We start from the raw sequence: 23,063 nt of genomic DNA on the forward strand, positions 1-23,063 counted from the left end.
AGGCTGAGCCTAACAATTACTTATCTGCAGTACTCTGACAAGACATGAGAGTCGGTGTTTACCACTACTCACTGCCAAAAGAAACCAAAGTCGAGAGCAGCACAAGTCTATGGGCTCAGAATCGTGATATCCCCTTGGCTGGTCTTTCCTTTAGTGAGTGTGGAGTGGCCCTCCTTATCTGACTAGATTTGCTTTGAAGTCATTCTGTCAAACATTATATATTATTATGTATGTTTCATATATATATATATATATATATATATATATATATATATATATAGTATGTTTCTTAGTTCCATTTGCTTGGAATTCCCTTTGCCATTCCTTTACCCTAAGGTACTGTCTTTCCCTGCCCCCTAAAACAGGGTTTCTCTGAGTAGCCCTGACTGTCCTGGAACCTCTTCAAACACCTTGAACTCAGAGCTCCACCAGCCTCTACTTCCTGAGTGCTGGCATTAAAGGCATGCATTACCACACCCAGCTTGGTACTGTTTTTACTTGATGGTGAAGGTGGGTTTATTGAACCTAAGTATTCTTTCTGATATCCTTTGTAGAGCTGGCTTGATGGTCACAAATTCCTTTAATATGTTTTTATCATGGAAAGTTTTTTTTTTAGCAAAGTATTTTATTTTATTCTTTAATTAGCTTGCAGACTTGTGGACTTTCATGAGGCTTCTTCAGGCATTCTTCTCCCTTCTCCTCTGTTCTCTTCACCCTGTCCTCCTCCCTACTTAAAACTTGAACCTGGAGTAGCTCCTGTTCTGTTCTGTTACCTTTGGCCTATTACTCCCTCTGATTATATTATACTTTTTCTTTTTGAAAAACAGGGTCTCACTATAGTACCCTAGCTGGCCTGGAACTTGTTATATACACCAGGCTGGCCAAGAACTCATTGAGATCCTCATGCCTCTACCTTCCAGGTATTGGGATTAAAGGTGTTCGCCACCACACAGGGCCTAATTGTATTTTCTACTTGGATCATAAGATCACAGATTTCCATCTAGCTTTTACATTTGTCCTTCATTCTGGTGAAATTGTAAGTGTCTGTAATTGCATTTTGCTTGGTAGACTGAAGCAGGAGGATTGCTTTAATGGTGATGATGCAGAGGAGAACATGCTCAAAACCCAGGTCCCCTCCTCCCTAACAACATGCACCTTGTGTTTATTCCATGTGAGCTTTTCAACTGGTGTGCTTTTTCCTGGATGTTTCTATAAATGCCGAAAAGTGCTTTGAATCCGGTCTGAGTGAATTGTTCTCTTTCAGATCAAGGAGATAGGATTGTGGTGATGTGGGAAGGAGGGAGTGGCCTGCTAATTCAGCAAACACATGTCCAAGGTTTCTCTGACAGCACAGCCCTCAGCACACAGATAAACCTCACTCAAGACTGCATTTTCCCTGCCAGGTATTTCACGAGCACTTCCTTCACACCTCCAGAGGTGGAAGGGTTCTAATCTTCGGTAGCCTGAGTGTATTTGATGTGTTTTTACCATGAAAGAAGCGATGCTTTATTAGCTAAGTGGGCACTCTCTGCAACCCACAGGCTCTCCAGGTACAGACTTGGGTTAGAAATCAGGCTTTACTGATGTGGTCTGAGTAACTAGATTGATTTGACTTTCTTAAATCCTTTTGCTGCAGGACCTCCAAGAAACCGGCACCATTTGGGGATGCATTCGTGGCCATACTAGGGGGGGCTTGAGCCTCAAGATGGAACCTTCTAGAAGCTCTTTCTGCCCCCCCCTACAGCCCTGTGGAGCCAGAATACTCTGTGGAAGGATCTGCTGATTGCAGTCAGTGTGACTTGCTCTTGATTTTTGTCTTTCAACATAGCACCTGAGACAGCTAAAGCTTCTGGGATGGAGGGACCCAGGGAGACTGGAAATGCAAATGCCCCTGGGAGGCCATTGGGGTCCACAGGGTTTGGATGTGTGGAAACAGCGGCTTGCACAAGGATCATTTCTCTAGCTGCAGAGGAAATTAGGCAAGCAGTTTATTTAGGAGAAGCAGAAGCAAGTGGAAAGTGATTTGCCTTCCTTTCCTCTTTCTCTCCTGGGAGGAGGATGATCCTGCAAGAACTGGCCAGGAGGGCGTAGCCTGTTCTTCCCTATTTCTGGAGATCCCACCCTTTGCCCGCTGCCCATCAGAGTTTCTGTTTTGCAGGTTGCTAGCTTGTGGGAGGGACTGGAGGTCACTGGAACCCACTAGGGCTCAGACTTAAAGGGAGATGCAGCACTCTGGGCTATCCCCGGGTCGCCTCCATCATCAGCACTTTGTATCGGATCAGTGTGAACACGCTGGCAAAACACAGGACCTTAAGCAAATGCCATTTTCCTCCCAGGCAGAGGGAAGAGTCCGTTCACAAACAGAAGTGAAAGTTGCCACAGTAGCTCAGGAATGGCCTGTGGGGAATCACTGAGAGGGCATGGTTTACTTCAGGAGGAAACTCAGGCTCTACAGGTACAGGCACCTCCTGTGCCATGCACCATGCTAGACACTGGGGAAGCCCAAGGAGCATGGCACGCTTGCTTCATGGATGGGCGTGCCCCTTGTTTGTGTGATTCAATAGTGGATGGCAGTCATAGCCAGAGCCAAATCCAGCTTATTGATTACCCAGAATGTTTGCAGTCAAGAGGCTGGATCTTCTCTTCCAATTAATTATAATTAAGTTTAAATAGCCACACATGGTTCGTGTCAAAGGCACAGCATTGTTATAAGAGGAGCTCTATGTGGGGAAGGAAATAAATGTTCTTCCCTGTCATTCTGGTACCCCATGTTATAGTGAATGGATGAATAGCATCCTTATCTTCCGACATGAAGTCAAGATAGGATTGCTGTTTGCTCCTGTCAGGCTTGATTTTCTCAGCTCTCTGTATTTTTTTTTAAACTTCATTAATTTATATTTTATGTATGAGTGCTCTACATGCCAGAAGAGGGCACCAGATTCTATTAGAGATGATTGTGAACCACCATGTGGTTGCTGGGAATTGAAAGTAGGACCTCTGGAAAAGCAGTCAGTGCTCTTAACCACCAAGCCGTCTCTCCAGCCCTGCCTTCCTAACACAGCCTTGCCCAGGGGTGAACCCTGTCTCATACCATCTGGAGGATCAGAACACTTCCCAGTGGACGCTGATGTAGTCACAGCATGAACATCTGCATGGGACAAACACAGAGAAAAGTGTAGCATTTTCGTGGCATTGATGACCATAACTCGTGACAAGGGAGCTATTACCCTTGTTCCTTAGAGAGAAGAGGATCACATCTGAGCTCCCTCTTCTAGTGGAAGCCACACCTTTCATCACCCCAAGGACCCAGTGGGCAGCCTGACACTAGATAATGTCAGCAGGGTAATGCTAAGCATAAAAGGGAGGGCTGAAAAATTCTCTTTCTAACAATTAGTCGCCAGTACATGCAAGGTACACCATGCCCTTTGGGGATGTTCTGAGGCCATGGAAAGATATTCCATCTAAACAGTAAGTGTTAGTTTCCTTTCTGTTGCTAAGACAAACATCATGACTAAAAGCAGCTTGAGGGAGGAAAGGGTTTATTTGACTTACACTTCCTCATCACAGGCCATTGTTAAGAGAGGCCAGGGCAAGAACTCAAGGCAGGTATCGGGAGGCAGGGACCCAAGCAGTGGCCATGGAGGAACACTGCTTCCTGGCTTGCTCTTTGTGGCTCATCCAGCTTTTTTAAGTAACTCAGGACCACGTGCCCAGGGATGGTACCATCCATGGTCCATTGGGGTCCTCTTACATCAATCCATTAACCAAGAAAATGCCCAGCAGACACCCACTGAAATAGTTTACCTGAGCTAATGGGAGCTCACCAACTCCAGCCGGACGGGGAAGGAACAAGCATAGGACCAATCTAGACCCTCTGAATGTGGGTGACACTTGTATGTCTGGGGAAGACTGAGGGGCCACTGGCAGTGGCACCAGGATTTATCCCTACTGCTTTCACTGGGTTTTTGGGAACCCATTCTCTTTAGATAGATACTTTACTCAGCCTAGATATAGTAGGGAGGGCCTTGGACCTTTCCCAAAGCAATGTGCCTTACCCTCTCTGAAGGGTGGATGGGAGTGGAGTGGGAGGAAAGGTGGAGGGGATGGGAGGAGGGGAAGGAGTGGGAACTGGGATTGGTATGTAAAATGAAAAAGGATAGTTTGTTTTCTTTTTTAAAAAAATAAACTTAAAAAAAACCCCACAGACTTGCTTACAGGCCAATCTGATGGGGGCATTCTCTTAACTGAGGCTCCTTCTTCCCAGATGACTCCAGCTTGTGTCAAGTTGGTGAAAAACTAACCAGCATGCCCGCCTTTGCTTCTCGGCACATGCCCTCCTTCATTTGTTAGAACCCGGGCACACAGCACTGAAGCATGTGGCCTAACTCAGTCTCAGGTCACAGGTACTCTGGGGCATTTCTTCTCATGGAGAAACCCAGCCAGAGTTCTTCACCACGTTTCCATTTCCCCAGCCCACTCCGCTCTCACCTGCCGCAACTTCCTCTCAAAGAGTATTGTAAGTAGGCTCGGCACCACCCAAGCGAAACAGTTTTGAGGATTCAGGATTTGCAATCATTGATTCTACGTTGGAGAGTTTGCATACTTTAATAACTAAACCCAGATCCTAACTAGAGGCATTAAGTTGTAAGGAATGTAAATTGGAAAACAGGAAATTGATCCACTCAACCGATACTGTTTCTCCTCTAAAAGTAACTGGAGAGATGCTATTAATACCATATATCACCTCAGCACTGGTATACTGTCCTTTGTTGTTGTTGTTACTGTAGAGGGCGTTATCCTGCCTATCAGGGATGCCTGCTCCGGGAAAATAACTTGTCCTATCTGAGCCTTTGCAGTCCGCATTTATAGGTGGGTACAATAAGCCCTTATGGATGGCTGCTAGCCTGGTGCAACTCAACTAATGCTAGTGCTTTTCCTTTTTATTCTTGTCTCTAGGCATGTAGTGATATGTCTCACTAAGTGCAGACTAGAACACATCTGTAGAAATGGTATCTTAGTACTTCTTGTGGTCAGCTCAGATATTTAGAACCTAGATCTGTTTTGACCTATTCAGTCCCTAGGTCAGGTCTTCAGTTTCAATGTTAAGCCCAGATAGAGACAGCGGTTATAGGTCGCTCTGCCTCCTATTCCCTGTCATAAGGAGAACAAGCCTTAGGAGTCTTCCATATATATAATCTCAACTTTGGACTAGCCTAGCCTTCTCACTATGGGCTGACAAATGGGGCTCAGAAAACAGGTGATGGTTATGTACTAAACCTCTTGAGAACAGAGATGCCAAGTGGCCCACAGATAGAGTAGGTTAAGAGTCACCCGACCTAGTCATTCTGTGAACAGAACCTGTCTTTATTTATGATTCAGGTGCTCCAGAAAGGGAGAGGCCGTGCTGGGACCTTCATGTCCTGAGGGCAGTAGTGTATGTCAGCCTTGGGATTTAAGACCAGGCTGTTGTGGGTCTCTCATGGATCAGGGCTCTTCCTCCAGGGCCCTATTTACCTAAATTGTTTCCTTGCCTAGAGTGACATGCATGTCGAAAACAATGGAAAAACTGTCGTAGGGACTTCCCAGACTAAATACATTTGTGGAAAGCTGCAGTAAATAATTTCAGTCTATTCTCCTTAGGCGTTCACAGGGACATTGTGGGGACAAGAGTGCATGACTTTTCCTGATACTTTTGGCCTCATTCCTCTTTTTCGTATCATGCCTTATGAGCTTTAGGAAATGTGGCTCAAGGGTGACTCCCTGTGACCTTGACCAAGATTCTCTTCTTCCCTGACCTTAGTTTCACTACCTGAAACCAGGGATCACACCCATTTCCACCCTTACTCCAGGGGCTGTGCCACCCAGAACAGCCCAGCAGCTGCTGTACAGGCCAGGAGCTCATCTTTGGCTGGGATGCTGAGAGATGCTTCTGCAGCTGAGTGGTAGCTGCCTCTTCTGGTCTTGCTCAGGACCACTGAAGTCAGCAGGCCTACTCCAACCCTACTACGTGGCTCACATTGGTACAAGCTGCAAAATTTCCTCACCATCTTTCTTTGCCTAAGTCATTCTTATTTCTCAGGCTAGGTACATCTTTAGTGACTTCTGACTTTCTGAATCTGTTACTTCTTTTTAAGAAAAAGATTTGAGCCAGACAGTGGTGGCACATACCTTTAATTCCAGTACTCAGGAGGAAGAGGCAGGCAGATCTCTGTGAGTTCGAAGCTAGCCTGGTCTACAGAGGGAGTTCCAGGACAGCCAGGGCTACGCAAAAGAAAAACTGAAAGAGACAGATGAGAGAGAGAGAGAGAGAGAGAGAGAGAGAGAGAGAGAGAGACAGACAGAGACAGAGAGAGAGAGAGAGGAGAGAGAGAGATATTTGAAAATAACATTTCCTTTCCTTGTTTCTTCAGTGTGTGCACACACATAGAGGTTAGAGGACAACTTCTAAGAGCCATTCTCTTCTTTTAAGTAGGTCCCTGGGATGGAACTTAGTTCCACACAGGCTTGGCAGCAGCTGAGCCATCTTGCTGACCTATAGTTTTCATAGAAGACATAAGAAATAGTTTATGTGTTTTTGTTTTCTATTCTGTGTTTTGAGGCTCTATTGCTAGGCATGCCCATGTTCAGGATTGTGTTAACTACTTATTCCTTATATGGTGGTCCCCTAACTCCCAATAATTTACCTCACTCCAAAGTCAGCTCTGTACGACATTAACAGAGTTACTCCTGCTTTCTCTTTATGTTTTCAAATTAACAACGTACTTCTTTCTCTCTTTTTGAGAGTTCATGTTTTTAATAACAGAAAGAAGGTACAGCAGAAATGAGCATGCTAACACGATTGGGCTGAATTAAGTCTGTCCTCAAAGGTCTAATACATTTCTGTGATGTTCTGCAGCTTCTGATGTTCTAATGTATAGGCTTTTGTTAGTTAAAGGTCAACAATTTTCTTTTAAAATATTTTGAACATTTCCCTCTTTATTATTTATTCATTCACAACTATATACATATAAATATAATATGGACTTTGATCATATTTTCCTCATTATCCTCCTATCCTCCTCTCACTCCCCCAAACCCTTTCTTCCCAACAAGGCTGTCTATTTTCATGTCCTTTATGTGTGTATGCACGCCCCACTGCATCTCATTAGGGTTGCTTGCAGAGACACAGGTGGGGATTGTTAACTAAATTGCAAAGGCAATTTAGAGGGCACACCAATGAGGAACATGACTCCTCCTCTCCTAGCAATCATTAATGGCCTATGGCTCCTCAGGGAGAGATGGGGTCTTATGAGCCACTCCCAACTGCAAGACGTTAGGTTGATGGTCCCAGTCAGGAGCAGCTCTTGTGCAGGCTAAGCACAGCTTCTGCACGTTTGAGTGTGCAACAGTCCCATCACCCCAGAAGAGAATTTCACCACACTTCCCTCCATCCTTGTGTTCTGTTTCCTCTTCTAGGGTATTTGCTGTGCACCGCGCCCCCGTGTCTGCGCTCTGTGCGCTAGAACCCAGTTCGCGAGCTTCGGGAAAGGGGGCTGGAGGTTGAGAATACACACGCAGTGACAGACTGACACAGGCAGAGACAGACCGACACACGGACCTCCAAACGCTGATTCAGAAAGCCCCCCTTTAATTAACACCATGTAGGCTTAAATACACTGCAGTCAATGGTCAACAGGTGATAATCCCATCCTCTGATCCTCTAAGCTAGGCACAGCTTCTAGTAACTTTAATTAGAAGGTTCTAGCATAGTAGAGCAGCTGAAAGCCAGGACTCAATTAGTTCCAACAGGTATTCACTTTGGAGTGATTTAGTTATCCCATTTAAGGCTAAGAACTCAACAGTCAACAGTTCCTAGTGGTTTGACCAGTTATGAATTTCTGCCTTTACTTCCACCCACTGCAAAATGAAGTCTCTGATCGAGACTGAAAGCAGCAACACTGCTCTATAGGTATAAACAAAATCTGTGGGTACAAACAGATCCATTTGATAAAATACAAGTTCTTTACTGGTTCTTCAATTGATTCTTCACTAGGGCCTATGACCTTCTTAGCTATTGGCTTTTGACCAGGCACTATTTCGCTCTGGTGGACTGGGCCTCAAATCCAACCAGAAAGTGGTTATCACTGTAATAATCATGTTCATTCTTACACCAGTGGGTGCATCTTTCCTGGCAGGTTGGTATTGTAGTACACAGGGTCCACAGCTGGATAAAGCCATTAGTGACTTTTCTCACCTAACGACCTACATAGTACCCGCCAGCACCATAGAAGAGCTCATGGGGAGGGCGATGTCACCTGAGTTCTACCTTAATTTCTGTGTCCTATAGACAATTTGTGTGTGTCTTTACCCATACGGTTTTATCATCTGGTTCTGGTGGGTGACCAAAAGCAATGGGATTAGCCTTTCCTGTTTTGGGGGGCCTTTGGGCTTTCTAACAACTCAGAGAAGAACCCCACACTTGCTCTAGGAATTTCATGTAATAATTGATGGCTTCTGGGAGCACCGGATCCTCCATGCTTTTGTTCAATCAAAAAATCTTTGCCTGCCTGCCTGCCTTCCTTCTTCCCTTTTCTTCTCTCTCTCTCTCTCTCTCTCTCTCTCTCTCTCTCTCTCTCTCTCTCTCTTTTTCTTTCTTCCTTCCTTCCTTCCTTTCTTTCTTCTTTCTCCTCCTCTATTTTTTTTTTAACTTTTAACTTATATGTGCTGTTATGTCTAAAGTGAAGGTTCTGTGGACAACCAGTAGGAAAGTCTTAGTTGGGATCCATTCTAATAGTGTCTGTCTTTTATTTATTTATTTATTTATTGCTTTCTTTCTTTTTCTTTTTCTTTTTCTTTTTCTTTCCTTTCCTTTCTTTTCTCTTTCTTCTTTCTTTCTTTCTTTCTTTCTTTCTTTCTTTCTTTCTTTCTTTCTTTCTTTCTTTCTTTCTTTCTTTCTTTCTTTCGACAGGGTCTCACTATGTAGCTCTGGTTGTCCTGGAACTCACTTTAGACCAGGCTGGCTTTGAACTCACAGAGATGCATCTGCTTCTGCCTCCCAAACTCTGGGATTAAAGGTATGTACCACTATGCCTGGCTAGTGACTTTCTTTTAATTGGTGCATTTTGTTTACTGGCACTTAGCATGATCGTTGATATAATTTGATTAGCATCGCCTACATCTGTCACTGTTTTGTTATTATTCCCTTTCTTTGTCTCTTTTTCTTTCTGTCTTCCTTTCTAGTAGGAACCTCTGGTTTTAATTATCTTTTATGCCTCCATCATTCATTCTTTTTGCTGCCTGTTTTTCAAAAGTCAGCAGAGATGTACTTTGTCTGTGGATCCTGACTGCTTGCTGGGTCCTGTCTGTACAGCATTGGACTTGGCTCTGGACACCTAACTCAGCCTTGCAGTCATTGGTAAAACTCTGGCATTGATCTGTTGTCCTCTGGTATCTGCATCACTGGCCTTGGGTCCTGAGATGTCAACGGCTGGGCTGCTCAGAGTCAATGGGATGAAACTCAACTATGCTCTAGGACAGCGTTATACCACTACTCTCTGATAGGAATAACGATTGCCTAAGGTAGAAAATAAAAGTCCGAATCCCTGAGTGACAGCCTCTCCCTTTCACCTGCTGCTGTAGTAGCTAGCTGCTTCCTTTCAAGGGACTGCTCCTACCTTCTCTGCCTCATGGCCCTTCTCTCTGCTTTTCTCAGGGCCACTGCATAGTTCAGGATGAGTCCTTGGATGTGTCCTAATGCCAGGACAAGGACAGGCCTCACCTGGAGACCCCAGGGTGAGTGCTGCTGCATCCACCCTTCTCCCCAGGGGAAGGCTGAAGCAAGCACAGAGATGAGAAGGGGCTTCCGGAAGGAAAGCCAGGAGCTAGGGCCCAGATCATCACCTTAAGCAGGAGCCGTCTTGGAGTCAGGGAATTCAGGACACTGGGAAAACCCATATCACTGGATACCATTATTGTGAGGGGTGAGTCTGGGAAGCCTGGAACCAGCTCAGCTCCCCCTCTCTAACCTCACAGTCTGATGGGGAGAGTCCAGCGCTTAATGCCCAGTACCAGGAATGCCTATAAAAAGAAATAGACTGGGGGATGCTCCAAGTACCAGGTGCCATGAATTCTGTTGTAGCAGCCAGTGCAGTAGGAGAAGACTCTAGGGGCAAGCAGGGCTCTTTGTTTTTTTTTTTTTTTTTTTTTTTTTTAGTTGGTGGAACTTATTTTTATTTATTTAAAGATTTCTGCCTCCTCCCCTCCACCGCCTCCCATTTCCCTCCCCCTCCCCCAGTCAAGTCCCCCTCCCTCATCATCCCTAAGAGTAATCCAGGTTCCCTGCCCTGTGGGAAGTCCAAGGACCTCCCACCTCCTTCCAGGTCTAGTAAGGTGAGCATCCAAACTGCCTAGGCTCCCACAAAGCCAGTACGGTGCAGTAGGATCAAAACCCAGTGCCATTGTTCTTGACTTCTCAGCAGTCCTCATTTTCTGCTATGTTCAGCGAGTCGGCTTTTATCCCATGCTTTTTCAGACCCAGTCCAGCTGGCCTTGGTGAGTTCCCGATAGATCATCCCCATTGTCTCAGTGTGTGGGTGCACCCCTTGCGGTCCTGAGTTCCTTACTCGAAGCAGGGCTCTTGTAGTGAGATTGTGTGGGACTTAGGTGGTTTAGAAGGGATGGGTTGGGAAGAGGGCTGTCATGTGGGCGAGAAGGAGCTTTTCCTGAAGAAGAGCCACCTGCCCACTCTGGTCCCTCAGATCATGAGGTTGAACTCATAAAAAAGTCTGCTTTATTTTTGTATCCCTGATTATTTTAAATTAAATTAAATTTTTAAAAAAATGGAGGGAAGACAAGAAGCCCATTTTAACTCATTTGCATCCACAGTCACATGCTAAGTCAGCAACAGCTACAAGAAAAAAGGCTCCCATTTTAGTGTGGAGCTGAAGGTCACTACACATTCTGCTTTTGGAATCAACCAACCAGGAAGAGGCAGAAGCTTTCTAGGCCTGACTTCCTGTCCCAGGCTCTGCTTGCCTGTCCTTACCATCTGCAGAGAGTGTATGTTTATGGTTTTTCTCTCCCAAATTTCGATATAAAACACCGGCTGCTTAAGGGTGTGTATGTGGTGGGGACAGTTTTAATGCCATCTGGCCATCTTGCTGGTGACTTAGGCAATTTGTTTCAGGCTAGTCTTTCCTTTGGCTAGCACCTGTACAGATCTGTAAATGCTTTATTTTAGAGTATTTGTCACCTCAAAATTTGGCGACAGTATCAGTGGATATAAATGCACAACCGCCTTCCTGTGAGGTGTTATAAAATGAATATTAAAAAAATAGCTCATGATGCTTGCAGAAGTGGGAACTTATGGGGGCAGCAGGGAGTCCCTGGAAGGGCTAGAGAAAGGCTGTACCCCATCTGTGGGTGGGGACGAGGGTGTTACCATGAAAGGAGGGGGCCCGAAAGGGGAATGAAAGTGGGGAGCCCTGAAACCACACGCCCTCTGCCCACAGAAAGCCACAGGGATTAGGTCGATGAGGAAGCTCAAGTAGGCTCTAGGGAAGCAGCAGAGTGAGATCCCATTGGCCAAGTATACCAGCAAAGAGACAAATGACCATTAATGCTCTTTGTGAGTCTGGAATATCACATGGTTGTGCCCAAGGTTGTCCTCACTTGGCATATGCATGGGAGAGGCCTCTGCGGGAGTGTCAGAAGCTCACCTTGGGCACAAGGGAGTGACAGAGTGGGGAGAGAAAAGGCTTGGTACCAATTCATGAAGGGAGACAATGGTGAAGATAAAACAACACCCCTAAACCTTTGGACGAGTCACACACTCTACCTCACATCTAGTTAGTCTGAGAAAACATGGGAAAGAAGAAGTGAAATTTGTGAACTATACTGAGATCCATGCAGTTTACTTCAGGGGACAGTTTTGGTACCAAATTATCCCTATTATGCAAATTTCCTCCCCTTGTGGCTGGTTCCTGGTTGTGTCTGGGGACCATGGTAGGCACATCTGCTTCCCTTGGTGCCGACTCACTGAGTCTCCAGGGCCCATCTGCTCTGTCCTTGGCCAAGTGTCTGCTGCTAAAGGGAGCATGGGCCAGGGGCTCATGGCTCTACACAGACCCACTGGACTTGTTTCTTTTTTTTTTTTTTGGACTTGTTTCTTTGAGGTGGAGCTTGAAGCATCCTGATATAAGCAGCTCTCTCCCCAGACACAGGCAGGGTCTGTAGTCATTGGAGACAGGGTCAGAGGTCAAGGATGTCCACTTTGCTCCTGATCTTGGCCTTGTCAGAAGGTGGGAAAAGCCAGGAGACATCCAGGAAGGCTCCCCTTCCTTTTTTGGACAATCTGGCGAAGAACTTGGCACCAGCTGAGACTTGGCACCATGTTGCTGAAGCCCTGGTCTTTGTTAGGTGCCTTCCTGAGGTCAGAGCCTACCTCTGCCCACATGCTCTCTCCCTACACACTCACTGCTTGGTATCCTCTGGAACATCTTAGCCCCTGGTATCCTCTGGAGCATCCTAGCACCTGGTATCCTCTAGAGCATCCTAGCACCTGATACCCTCTGGAGCATCCTAGCACCTGGTATCCTCTGGAGCATCCTAGCATCTGGAACCCTCTGGAGCATCCTAGCATCTGGTATCCTCTGGAGCATCCTAGCACCTGGCTCGGAGGCCTTCCTCAGCTGCGCTCCTCATTTGGTCTTCCTTGGATTTGTAATTCGGTCTCTCTCTCTTTTTTTTTTTTTTGAAGATGAAAACTGGGGATGCCTGCTCAACTGGCTTTCCTTCCATCATGGGCCATTTTCATTTCCTTTGCCTGCTCTTTCTGTTCCTTTGCCCTGTCCCAGAGCTGTTTCCTACTCCATAGGAGCAGCCCCGGTACCGCTCACAACTTCCATGACAGTCTGAGAGGACAGTGCTGCCCAGATACACCTGCTGTGCGTTGGCACCGACAGATGTTCCACAGCTGTCTTAATTAAGCAAGACCTGGCTCTCCACTTCTGGCTCTACCCACTTTATTTTTTTTTCTTGGCTCTGTGGAGCCACTTGCCCCACTTGCTCTGGGGAAGGTCTCAGCGATAGTGACTCTCAGTAAGGGCAAGACTGAGAAACTGATGTCAGATGCAACCTGTGGGCAAATATGGTGAGCACCAAGCTGAGGGCTGCTTTGAAGGCAGGTTTCTAGATGCAAGTATTTTCCTCCCTCTCTGGGAGTGACACTCAAGAGCATCAGACTTTACCCACTTTTCCTTAAAAGGAACACTCAGAATGAAGCAGGAGCCAGGTGGAGAAGGGGTCTGGCTCAGGGCCTGCAGCCCTTTCTGCTTCTGCCCAGCACCACCTTCCTGTGAGACTTGGGCTCCCAAGTGAACCCTGCTGTGCTGTCTTTCATCTGTCCAATGGGGCATGGCCCACACCTCCCAGGGCAATTGTGAGAACTTGGGTAAGGAGAACTCATCAGTGTGGCTGGTTACATGGGAGGAGAGGCCTGGTGCTTCCCGACTACAGCTATCTGGTTTCTGGGACAGTGTATACACATGTCAGACAAAGCAGGAGTATTTGAATGACCCAGCCCATTTCTCACATTTTGTCAAATTTAATGACATTAACTTTACAACCCTTTAGCCTTCAGTGACGAGGAAAGGGACCTCAGGACATTTAGCCCCTGTGTCCACTGTCACACACCTTTAACCTGTAGTGCAAACATTCAAACATAGGCTTGGTTTTCCCCAGAATCCATTCTGTTCTTAATGACTGGACCATACTCTTGGGGGGCATGCCCAGAGAAATGCCCTCTAAGGAAAAGCCCACCTCATGTTCCTAGCTGAGGAAACTGCTCTCCGTTTTGACGATCTGTGGGCAGGGACAGTAACTTGGTCAGATCTCTGTTTCCACAAATCACTTTGGAATCCCATAAAGGCTGGAGTGCAGTAAGGAGACTCAGGAGGCAGGAGGGTAGTGATAGAGACCAAATTGTTCGGCACAAAGTCGCTCGGGAAACCCATGATAGCTGGCATGAGGCCTTCTGTCTCTGCAGAGACAGGCAGAATGGCAAGGCTCTCCCTAGGGAACTAATTAGGTGCTGAGGGTAGGCCACGTGAGCCTCCCATCCTGGCATCTTGCGGGGCATCCCCCCTCCTGCAGGGTGGTCACACTTTGAGGCCTGGCTTTTCTGAGTAGCAGAATGGATATTTTGATTGCTTACCCGATTCATCTGTCTGCGTCTAAGCTGTTGCAGACCCACGTGGGGAGACATTGTTCCTTTATCCAGACAACTGGGAATCCAGACTCAGAAGAGACAAGGCTATATTTTAACCGGTCATCAGTGAACTAGGATTGACTGGTTATCTGCTTAGCAAGCTGAAGGGCTGTCCCCATGCCTCATGGCTGGGGATGGAGAGTTGTCCCATGATACCTTCAGCTCCAGAATTCTCAGTAAATGACCCTCGAAGCTATAGACAAACTATATGTATAGGGCAGGGTGGGGTCTGAGATGCTTCTGAGAGACCAGTTCTGGGACAACTAGGAGTCTTGATACCCGATGGGCTGTTGTTGATGAATTTGGAGCTGGGCCTCTTGTGTGCTAATCCCAGAATTGGTTTGCAAAGAGATGAAGGTTACAGGTGGAATAGAGAATACAGGGCTGCCAGCGGCAGTGCTGTTCTAGGGGCCACGGGAATCCCTTTTGGTTCCGTGAGAGGTGGTTCCGTGTGCTTGGTGGAACCCTTTTGGTTCCATGTGCTTGGTGGAGGGGAGTGGCCTGGGAAAAGGAGGGTGTTGTGAGGCAACAGCAACATCTGACCCCACCTCTGCGTGGGGGCTGTGCCAGGCTGGTTGCTGCTTTAGGTTCTGGGGCAGAGGAGGAGCCAGGAGTTTCCAGAATGATGGAGGAACATGGAGTTCCCACTTTGGTTGTCTGAGAACTTCCTCTGAGTCTCACTAATTGCTCAATGCTCTACCTCTTTTTCTCCCAGATCTGTGTCTTAGTTGAAGCCATGGCAAAAGGCAACATTCAGAAACAGCCAGTTTTTTTTTTATTTTATTTTATTTTGTGTGTGTGTGTGTGTGTGTGTTTCTTTTTATGAAACCGGGTGTGTCAGGTATCAAAGGCTACCCTTGAACTCCCTACGGAACCAAAGAGCACCTTCAACTTCTGATCCCCCTTCCTCTACCTCCAGAATACTGGGAAGGTCTAAATGGCTGTGCCTCCTCCTGTGCATCCATCACTCACACTTCTCATCTCCAGACCTGTGTTCCTTACCTTCTCATCTCTGAGAGACTACAGCAGACTACTCTAAGGGTGGGGCTTCTTTTATGCTTGTGTGGACTTCACTGGATGGGGCAGACAGAGTGTTTGTAGAATTTATTTGTTCTCTCACTACAGAAAAAACACGAAATACGTACAAAAGGATACTCTACACCTCCAGTGGAAATCGCTTGTTCACAGCTAGACAGAGGTCGTCTACCATCACGATGGGGCCAGGGCTGCAGAGGTGGTCCCATTGTCTCACTTACAGTCCTCTGCATGCCCCTGCCAGCAGGGAGTGAAGAGCTGTGGCTGCAGCGATACACAGAGATTTGACCTCAACAACCATCACACACAACATTATAAAAAAGTGTATTAGAAAGGACTTGAAACAATATTGCATATTAATATCTGGTCACACTTATTCACGGTGAGTGCTGTAGCACCAGATGTGCATGTGCTTCTTTGCTTGTTGATGCCTGTACATCTCAAGTCTAATTGTGGCTCACTTTAAGGTAAAAAAAAAAAAAGACATAGAAAAACATGGATGTTAAATGTGGGAGATATGGGATTAAGAGTGTATCCATTCTTATTGCTGGAACTGAAGAGAGGAATAGATGATACATCATGATATGTCTACATAAACCCAGTTCACCTCGTTTGTTTTTGGCAAGATGATGTTATGAGTCACAACGCACTCAAGAACAAACAAAAGAAGAAAAGAACACAAAATAAGACACAGGCATAAAACAAAGCCCCCCATCTCCATGATGAGTGCCTCTGCTTCTCAATAAAGGCTCTAACATTTTATTATGTGGTCGATTCTAAACTGGAAACAGAACGTGCTGGTATCTGAAGCCAGTGGTGCCGGGACAATGCAATGGTAACACAGCGATGCTCCCGACTCTCGTCAGGACACACACACACTAAGGTATGAAGCACAGAAGGGACCTGGGACCTGGTAACAGGGAGGAGATGGAATGAGAAATGGTGACTTAGCTGTCACTAACAGGTCAGCCTCCTCTTAGGAACCTTCCTGCCTCTGACAGCTACTCTTAAAAGACAACACGAGGGCGTGGAATCTCGGCACACTTCATCACACAGCGATACCGAAGGTATACATCACACAGCAGAACAAACCACAGAACAAAAAGTGAGGTCATGCAAAACCCTACTTTACCAACTAAAGAAAAATATCATCAACGTTTGATACAGAATATAGCCACCTTCAAACATAATTTAATTACTTGTGGACATAATATGAAACCTTATCTTAAATACAATAGTTTCAAAAAAATGCTGTTACAATATAAAACCACAACAAAAGGTGTGCAAATAGACATATCAGCTAAAAAAAAAAAAAGGCAGTGAGAGCAAGGGGCAAAGCATTCTAAAAAACAGCTCCTGAAGCCACTATTTACAATTCTGCTTTAACCTCTGAATGCCAGTGGCAGGGGTAGGGGTGAGGGTTGGAGCCATCTCCCTTGGACCAGCTGACCCTGAGGTTCTCCTGGATAAGGACAAGAGTGAACAGGAGCTGCCAACAAACTGGAGGCTTGGAAGGCTGTCACTGGAATATATGAATTTGGGTAAGGCCAGCCTTTCTCTGTAACTGCATATTGAACAAAAGTTGCTCACAGCTCTGGTTCCTCAAATTCTTACTGTAAATCATTATAGTCGCAATTTTATTTTTACTTTCAAAATGCCACATTGTTCTGGAAGCAGAGAAATCCACACTTGAGAGTGCTACGTCCGTGAACTTCATTCCTGCAACCGAACTCAGAAGCATTTGAGGAAGTGCATTCTCAAATGTGCATACGGAATTCATCCACTTCCCAAAGAAAGTGCAGCTGGAGGCTGCTGACTGGGAAAGGCTTCAAGTGCTTCTTATTTGTGGAAACTTTCCCACACTTTCCACCAGCTTAAAATTTAGATCAGTGGTGTGCCCCCAGGGAACACCTGGGAGACAGGTTTGGGTATCAGCTAGGATGCTACTGGCATCTACTGGGCAGTGACAAGGGATTCTGCTAGGTAAGCTACAATTCACAGAACAGTCTCCACCCGCCATGACAAGCCCCCTGCATCAGGAGGGTTGCAACTAAGAATGCTTGCTTTAACCCAAGTGCTGCTATAGACAATCTCCCTTCCAGTTCTTTGGAATCCCCTCAGAGAGTTTCTATGAAGACAGTGCTGTAAACATTGACAATCACATGCTTTTCATTTCATTGAGGTGGTGGAGGGTCATGACCCTAATATTGACTCTTAAGTGAGGCCTGTCCTGTTAAGAACCTCCAGCTACCTAACTTGGTTTCAGTGTGGCATCCCTGTCTTGGTTTGACTGGACCAGATCTCACCTCTACCACCTTACCTGCCTCTTTTCTGTGATATCTGATGGGCATTTCTCTCTGGGAACCCGAACTGGTCACACCGTGACCCCAGACATTCCAATATCCTAATACCTTTACCTGGTCAAGGATACATGGTTCCTGTCCTGTTTATGTGAAAACACGTGGTATTTGGTGTTTATGCTGAAGAGTTTCAGACCATTTAGAATTTTTGTTTAACAGCAAGAATATTCTGTGCTTCAGCCACTGAGATGCCGGGCTCATATATTTCCTAAAAATGGTCATTCTGAATAATGGTTTTATAGGCTTTCAAACAAAAATAACACACAGTGTGAGCAGAAAAAGATGGTTATCAGACTGAGATAGCCAGGTCCATGGCTATAATCGGAACAGGGATTCAGCTGAAATGAATGATGGGGTTGGACTTCCCAGACAGTTCAGGGAAGAACAGACACCCAGACAATGAGCATGGGGCCTAGAAGAAAGCTTTGGCTTCAGAGGGATCTTACAGTGTGAGAAGTTTAAAGGAAGGTCTCAGTTTCGGGACTGGGGTCTAAAATGCAGTGATAAGCTTCGGGAAGAGGGCTACTCCAAAAATGCCCACAGGAGAGCTCATCTCACTGGGTGACAAGCCCCCAGAGGCTGGGTGTGATCAGGCCAATGAAGAGGAGTCTACAAGGCTCTCCAATCCCCTTCCCTTCTTGCCCAGATGAATCCTAGACACTTGTCCAGACACCATGTTCCCATTCCTTATGTGACTTACTAGCATCTTTAAAAGATCAACCTTCTGCCCTGGTCTCCACACAGGCTGTGTCCTTGCTCCTCCCCAGCTGCCTTTGATCTATCTGGTCTTGCGGCTCACCTGTGGAGCTCCCTGAGATGGCCCCACCCCAGTGACTATGATGTTTTGGGGAGATTTGGAGAATCCATGGGGTATAAACTTTGCTTAGGGAAAGGTTCTCTTTGCTCCTTCTTGGATAATTCTCTTATTCAATTCTCTGAAAATTCAGGCTCTGTTGGGTGGTGATGGTGTGGGTCAGAAAGCCACTGGTCAAGGGAAATCTCAGCTGGCAGTCAACAAAACCGTCTAGAAGGGTGGATATTCTGAATGCTCCCGATGCAATGCAATCCTGTCTCTAACATTAAAAACTTGTCTTCTAACACAAATCAAATCCCAAACAACCAACTTAAAGGAACAAATGCTGCCTGCAAATCCACACCCAACATTGTCCGCTGTGGATCCAGCTGCCAGGAGGGAGGCATAGGCTTTGTGCTTCTGTGGGGCCTGGCCTGGTTTAGTTCAGGTGGTAGCGATGCTCCCCCCGTGTGATATGGGATGAGAACTCGTACCTGTCCTGGCTGTGATAACCACACATGTTACACTCAAAAGGATCCCGGAAGCCATGGCAGCCCATGTGGATGGTGTACATGACGTGATCCAGAAAGAGCACGCGGCAGTGTTCGCACTTGTACACCTTCAGCTGCTCGCCGTTTGTGCTGACCACGCGGAAGGCATCCTGCGAGTTCTCTGAGGCCGCCCTCAGCACCTCATAGGCTCGCTGCTCCTCCTTGAGGGCCAGCCCGTTGCGCACATGCGGGGTGATGTGGTTGGTCAGGTAGATGAGGCCACTGCGCTGCTCCTCAGCGTTGCTCTCGGTGTCCGTGGAGTCTTGGCAGCTGTTGCTCGGGGAGGCCTCCCGTTCCGATGACACAGACTTGGCCTTGGACAGCAGCAGCAAGTTCTCCACGGCGCTATCCTGCGCCGAGTGGTTGGGCCGTGGGGGGCCGTCTGCGGGGGGCTTGTGCAGCTGGTACATGGAGTTGATGACGGGCACCACCTCGGAGCTTCCGGGAGGTGTCTGCACCAGCGGGCGCAGGGACTCAGCCCCCAGGTAGGTGATGGCATTGTTGATGGCTTCATCCATCACGTGAGATGTCATCATCCCATCCTTCTCATAGCTGGCACTGTCATAGGGCATGTCTGACAGACACTTGTCTCCTGTGGGAAGTAGGTGACCATTAGTAAACCTATACCCAGGAGATTGGAAGGTGTCCCAGTGTTACAGCAGACAGGAGACATTTGCCCAGGCACAGGAGGGAAAAAGAGAACAGCCTGTTCAGGGTCTTACTACGGGCTAAGTGTTTTGCGAAATCCTGCTCACCTATGAAGAGGGAGACTAAAGATTGTCCATGTCAGCTTAAACTGTGCATGTTTCACAAGGCTAAACCTCATCTTTCATTGAGTAAGGTGAAATTAACACTATTATATTGACTTTAAATGTTTTAAAAGTTTTCTAAATGCATGATTTAATTTATCCCCAAATTGTTTAATTAACATACACAGCCATGAATTAATTCATGTAATAAATTTAAGATACTATATTATATTTATTATTTTAATCTAGAAAAACATGTCCTTAAAACATGATTATATATTCCTTATAATAAACTAAATATTTCTTATAAATATTTCAAAAGTGGATGGACTCTAATGAACGATGAAAGGAGAATGAATACATTAACATAATTGGATGCACCCTCTCTTCAGAGTTAGCAGCGGTGAATTATCTCAGCAGAAATCGGAAGTGGGAAACAGAGCTGGAAGGCAGGCACCATTCACTTACTGTTTACAGGTGTGCCTAATACTAAAGATGGAGGGAACTGAGAATTCAGTGGTGACTTGTTATGGAGTATTTGTTGAACCATGTAAAGATGTGTTGCATTTGTTGAACTATGTAGACATGTGTTGCATTTGTTTATGCTGTATTTGTTTAATTATGTAAAGATGCGTTGTTGTTTTATATTGTCACCTGATAGGTCTAATAAGAAGCTCAATGGACAACAGTTAGGCAAAGGAAGGATAGACAGGTTTGGCAGGCAGAGAGAAAAGGGGAAGCCAGCTGGGTCCAGCCAGCCAGACACAGAGGAAGCAATAAGCAGGATGAACAGAACATAGATGACATAAACAAGCCTTGGAGCAGCAATAGCTTACTAGAAATGGGTTAATTTAAGTTAAAACTAGCTATAAGCAAGTCTAAGCAAAGACTGAACATTCATAATTAATAATGTCTTCCTGTCTTTATTTGGAAGCTGTTTGTTGGCCCAAAGAAAATCCCAACTACAAATGGTACCCGACATGGGGCACAAATTTCTACATAGGACCTGAGAAAGCTGGAAAGAAAAACAGCGTGGTTTCCTAGTAGCCTGGCTCATAGCATACACAGGTGAAGCTCTGCCACACAGCAAGCACCTGAGCAGCTGGCATGTCGTTAAGCAGAAACAAGCTAAGTAAAAATGCCTGCCATATTGTGGGCACCGACTTCCTAGAGCTGGGGTGATTAAATGCAACCCCTGACTAAACTCAGCTCTTGGCCAGGTCTATGGGACATCAAATTTGGCTCTCACAGACCCAAGCAGGGTGGATCCAGCACCAGTGCAAAGTTGTATAGCGAGTTTAAAGTTTGGTTTACACGGTCAGAGAACACTACAGGTACACAGTAAAGCAGGTCCAGAATGAAAAAAACCTCTAAATAGGTTACAGTGTGTTTAAAAATGTACATAGAGGCTTAAGAAAGAAAATGAGTATAGATAGTCATAGTAAAAAATAGTTTAAAAAATAAGTCTTAAAAAAGAGAGTAAATTAGTATAAAGTGGAAAAGAGCCACGCAAAGATGGGAATACACAGAGATTCTGGATCCCATATGGTGTGCTAACTTTGAATTTTTTTGAACACCGATGAGCAAACAACAGCTGCTGAGAGACACTGGACCGTAAAAGGGACTGCTGAATTTAACCAGCCTGGACACTTTAGGAATGTCTTAACTTTAAAATGGAATTTAGAAAATATATTGCATTTGGAAAGAGGTTATCTTTCTATTTCCTTAGGAAATAAAAGGTTGTGGATTTCTTCAAAGTTAACAGAAAAGACTTTCTGAAAATTTTGGCTACAGACATAAAGAAATAAACCAAGAAAAAAGTACAAGACAGATAATGTATATGCTGATCCCTGTGCATGGGAACAGTTCTGAAACTGGACAACAAATGTTACAACTAGTTTTCCCAGAACTTGATCATTGTCTCAATTTTCTCAGAGTTGCCTCCAGACAATAGGAAACAGCCTAGACAATACAACACCCACATTCCTGAGAGGTGGGGCGAGTGGTTTTTGGTCATTTGGTGGGTTTTTGATATTTGCCATCATTTAGGGGGCATATAGGAATATAGGATGATAAAACAACTATTAACCTCAAATATTTTATAATGGTATGAATTTTGGTATGTTTGTACAAATTTAAAGTTATTTTTCTGTAATATTGTATGTATGTTTCTACTCTTGTTTGGGGTGTTGTGCTTATGCAGCTCATTAAAAACGTAATATACAATTAAGAGATGTAGGTTAGTAGTTAGTCATCTATAATAATCAAACTTGTAGCTATATTAGGTATGTTTTCAAGGTTAAACAGATATATTTTAGATAGGTGATCTTCAAATACTTCAGAGACCTGCAGAATATGGCATTTAAGAAGTTTAATAACCTAAGGCTTTCATGACAGTGAGACACATCTTCTCCTTGCAGCACCAATCTATTTCATAAAAAGACAATGGGCACTGAAGAACCTCCATATGGAGTTGGTTTTTATTGTGGCAAAGCTAGACATCTGGGCAAGAAACTGTCCTTGCCTCAACAGTTTAATACTTTAATGTTTACACTGGACATGCAGGTTACAAAAGAAAGTGACTGCAGAACGTTGTCAAGACAAAGCAGGACAGGCCTTCGAAACTGTGTTACAGAAAAGTCTACCAGACATTCTAGGCTGAAGATGGATGCCCAAATGTTCCAGAGGAACCTTGGGTGACTGCCCAGACGGCCACATATCTCTGTTGTTTCTATATTTTTAGAATTTGCTTGCGCTGTACTTCCGGTTTACTCAGGTAATAGCTTATCCTATTAAGTTGAAGACTAGATAGTTATAGTTGTTTCCCTTAGTTATGATAGAAGGTATAGAGCTTTTGACTCATCAAGATAGGATAGATAATAGATGATTTCTTTGAATATGCCAAATACAAAAGGACTGGATTTTGTAAATGTAATTTTGACTTGATAATTGTTCTTATTGTTTATAGTTTTTCTATGTTAAAGTTAAAATTTTTCCTTTTATTTAGACAAAAGGGGGAAATGTTGTGGAATATTTGTTTAACTAGGCAAAGATGTGCTACTTTATTTTTGCTGCATTTGTTTAACTATGTAAAGATGTGTTGCATTTGTGTTAGTTAAATAAAATTAAGCTGGACTCAGAGGTGCAGTGTTAGCAACTAGTGGACAGGAAGTAGCAGGGAGGAGTATAGTGTGAGAGTATTTTAGTTGGGGAAGTGTGGAAGGAGAGAGGTTCCAGGGACACCAGCAAAGAGAGAAAGCTAGCCAGTTTCTATCCTAATCCCGAGCTTGCAGGTCTTCACTGTAGCCTTTGAATCTCGAGTTTTATTAG

The 23,063-nt window shown here is 45.2% G+C and overlaps 1 protein-coding gene across 5 annotated transcripts in view; it reads right to left on the reverse strand.

The window, feature by feature from the left end:
• Positions 1-16,391: 16,391 nt before the first annotated feature.
• Positions 16,392-23,063, reverse strand: part of Ikzf1 (IKAROS family zinc finger 1) — a 90,436-nt gene continuing 83,764 nt past the window's right edge. For all 5 annotated transcript variants that reach the window (XM_057772268.1, XM_057772267.1, XM_057772269.1 and 2 more), the window contains one exon: positions 16,392-19,576. In XM_057772268.1, the coding sequence (XP_057628251.1) occupies positions 18,873-19,576 (704 nt within the window). In that variant the 3' untranslated portion in view covers positions 16,392-18,872. The remainder of the gene's footprint in view (positions 19,577-23,063) is intronic.

The sequence above is a fragment of the Chionomys nivalis genome, chromosome 6 (genome assembly GCF_950005125.1).
Source record: "Chionomys nivalis chromosome 6, mChiNiv1.1, whole genome shotgun sequence".
Lineage (NCBI taxonomy): Eukaryota > Metazoa > Chordata > Mammalia > Rodentia > Cricetidae > Chionomys > Chionomys nivalis.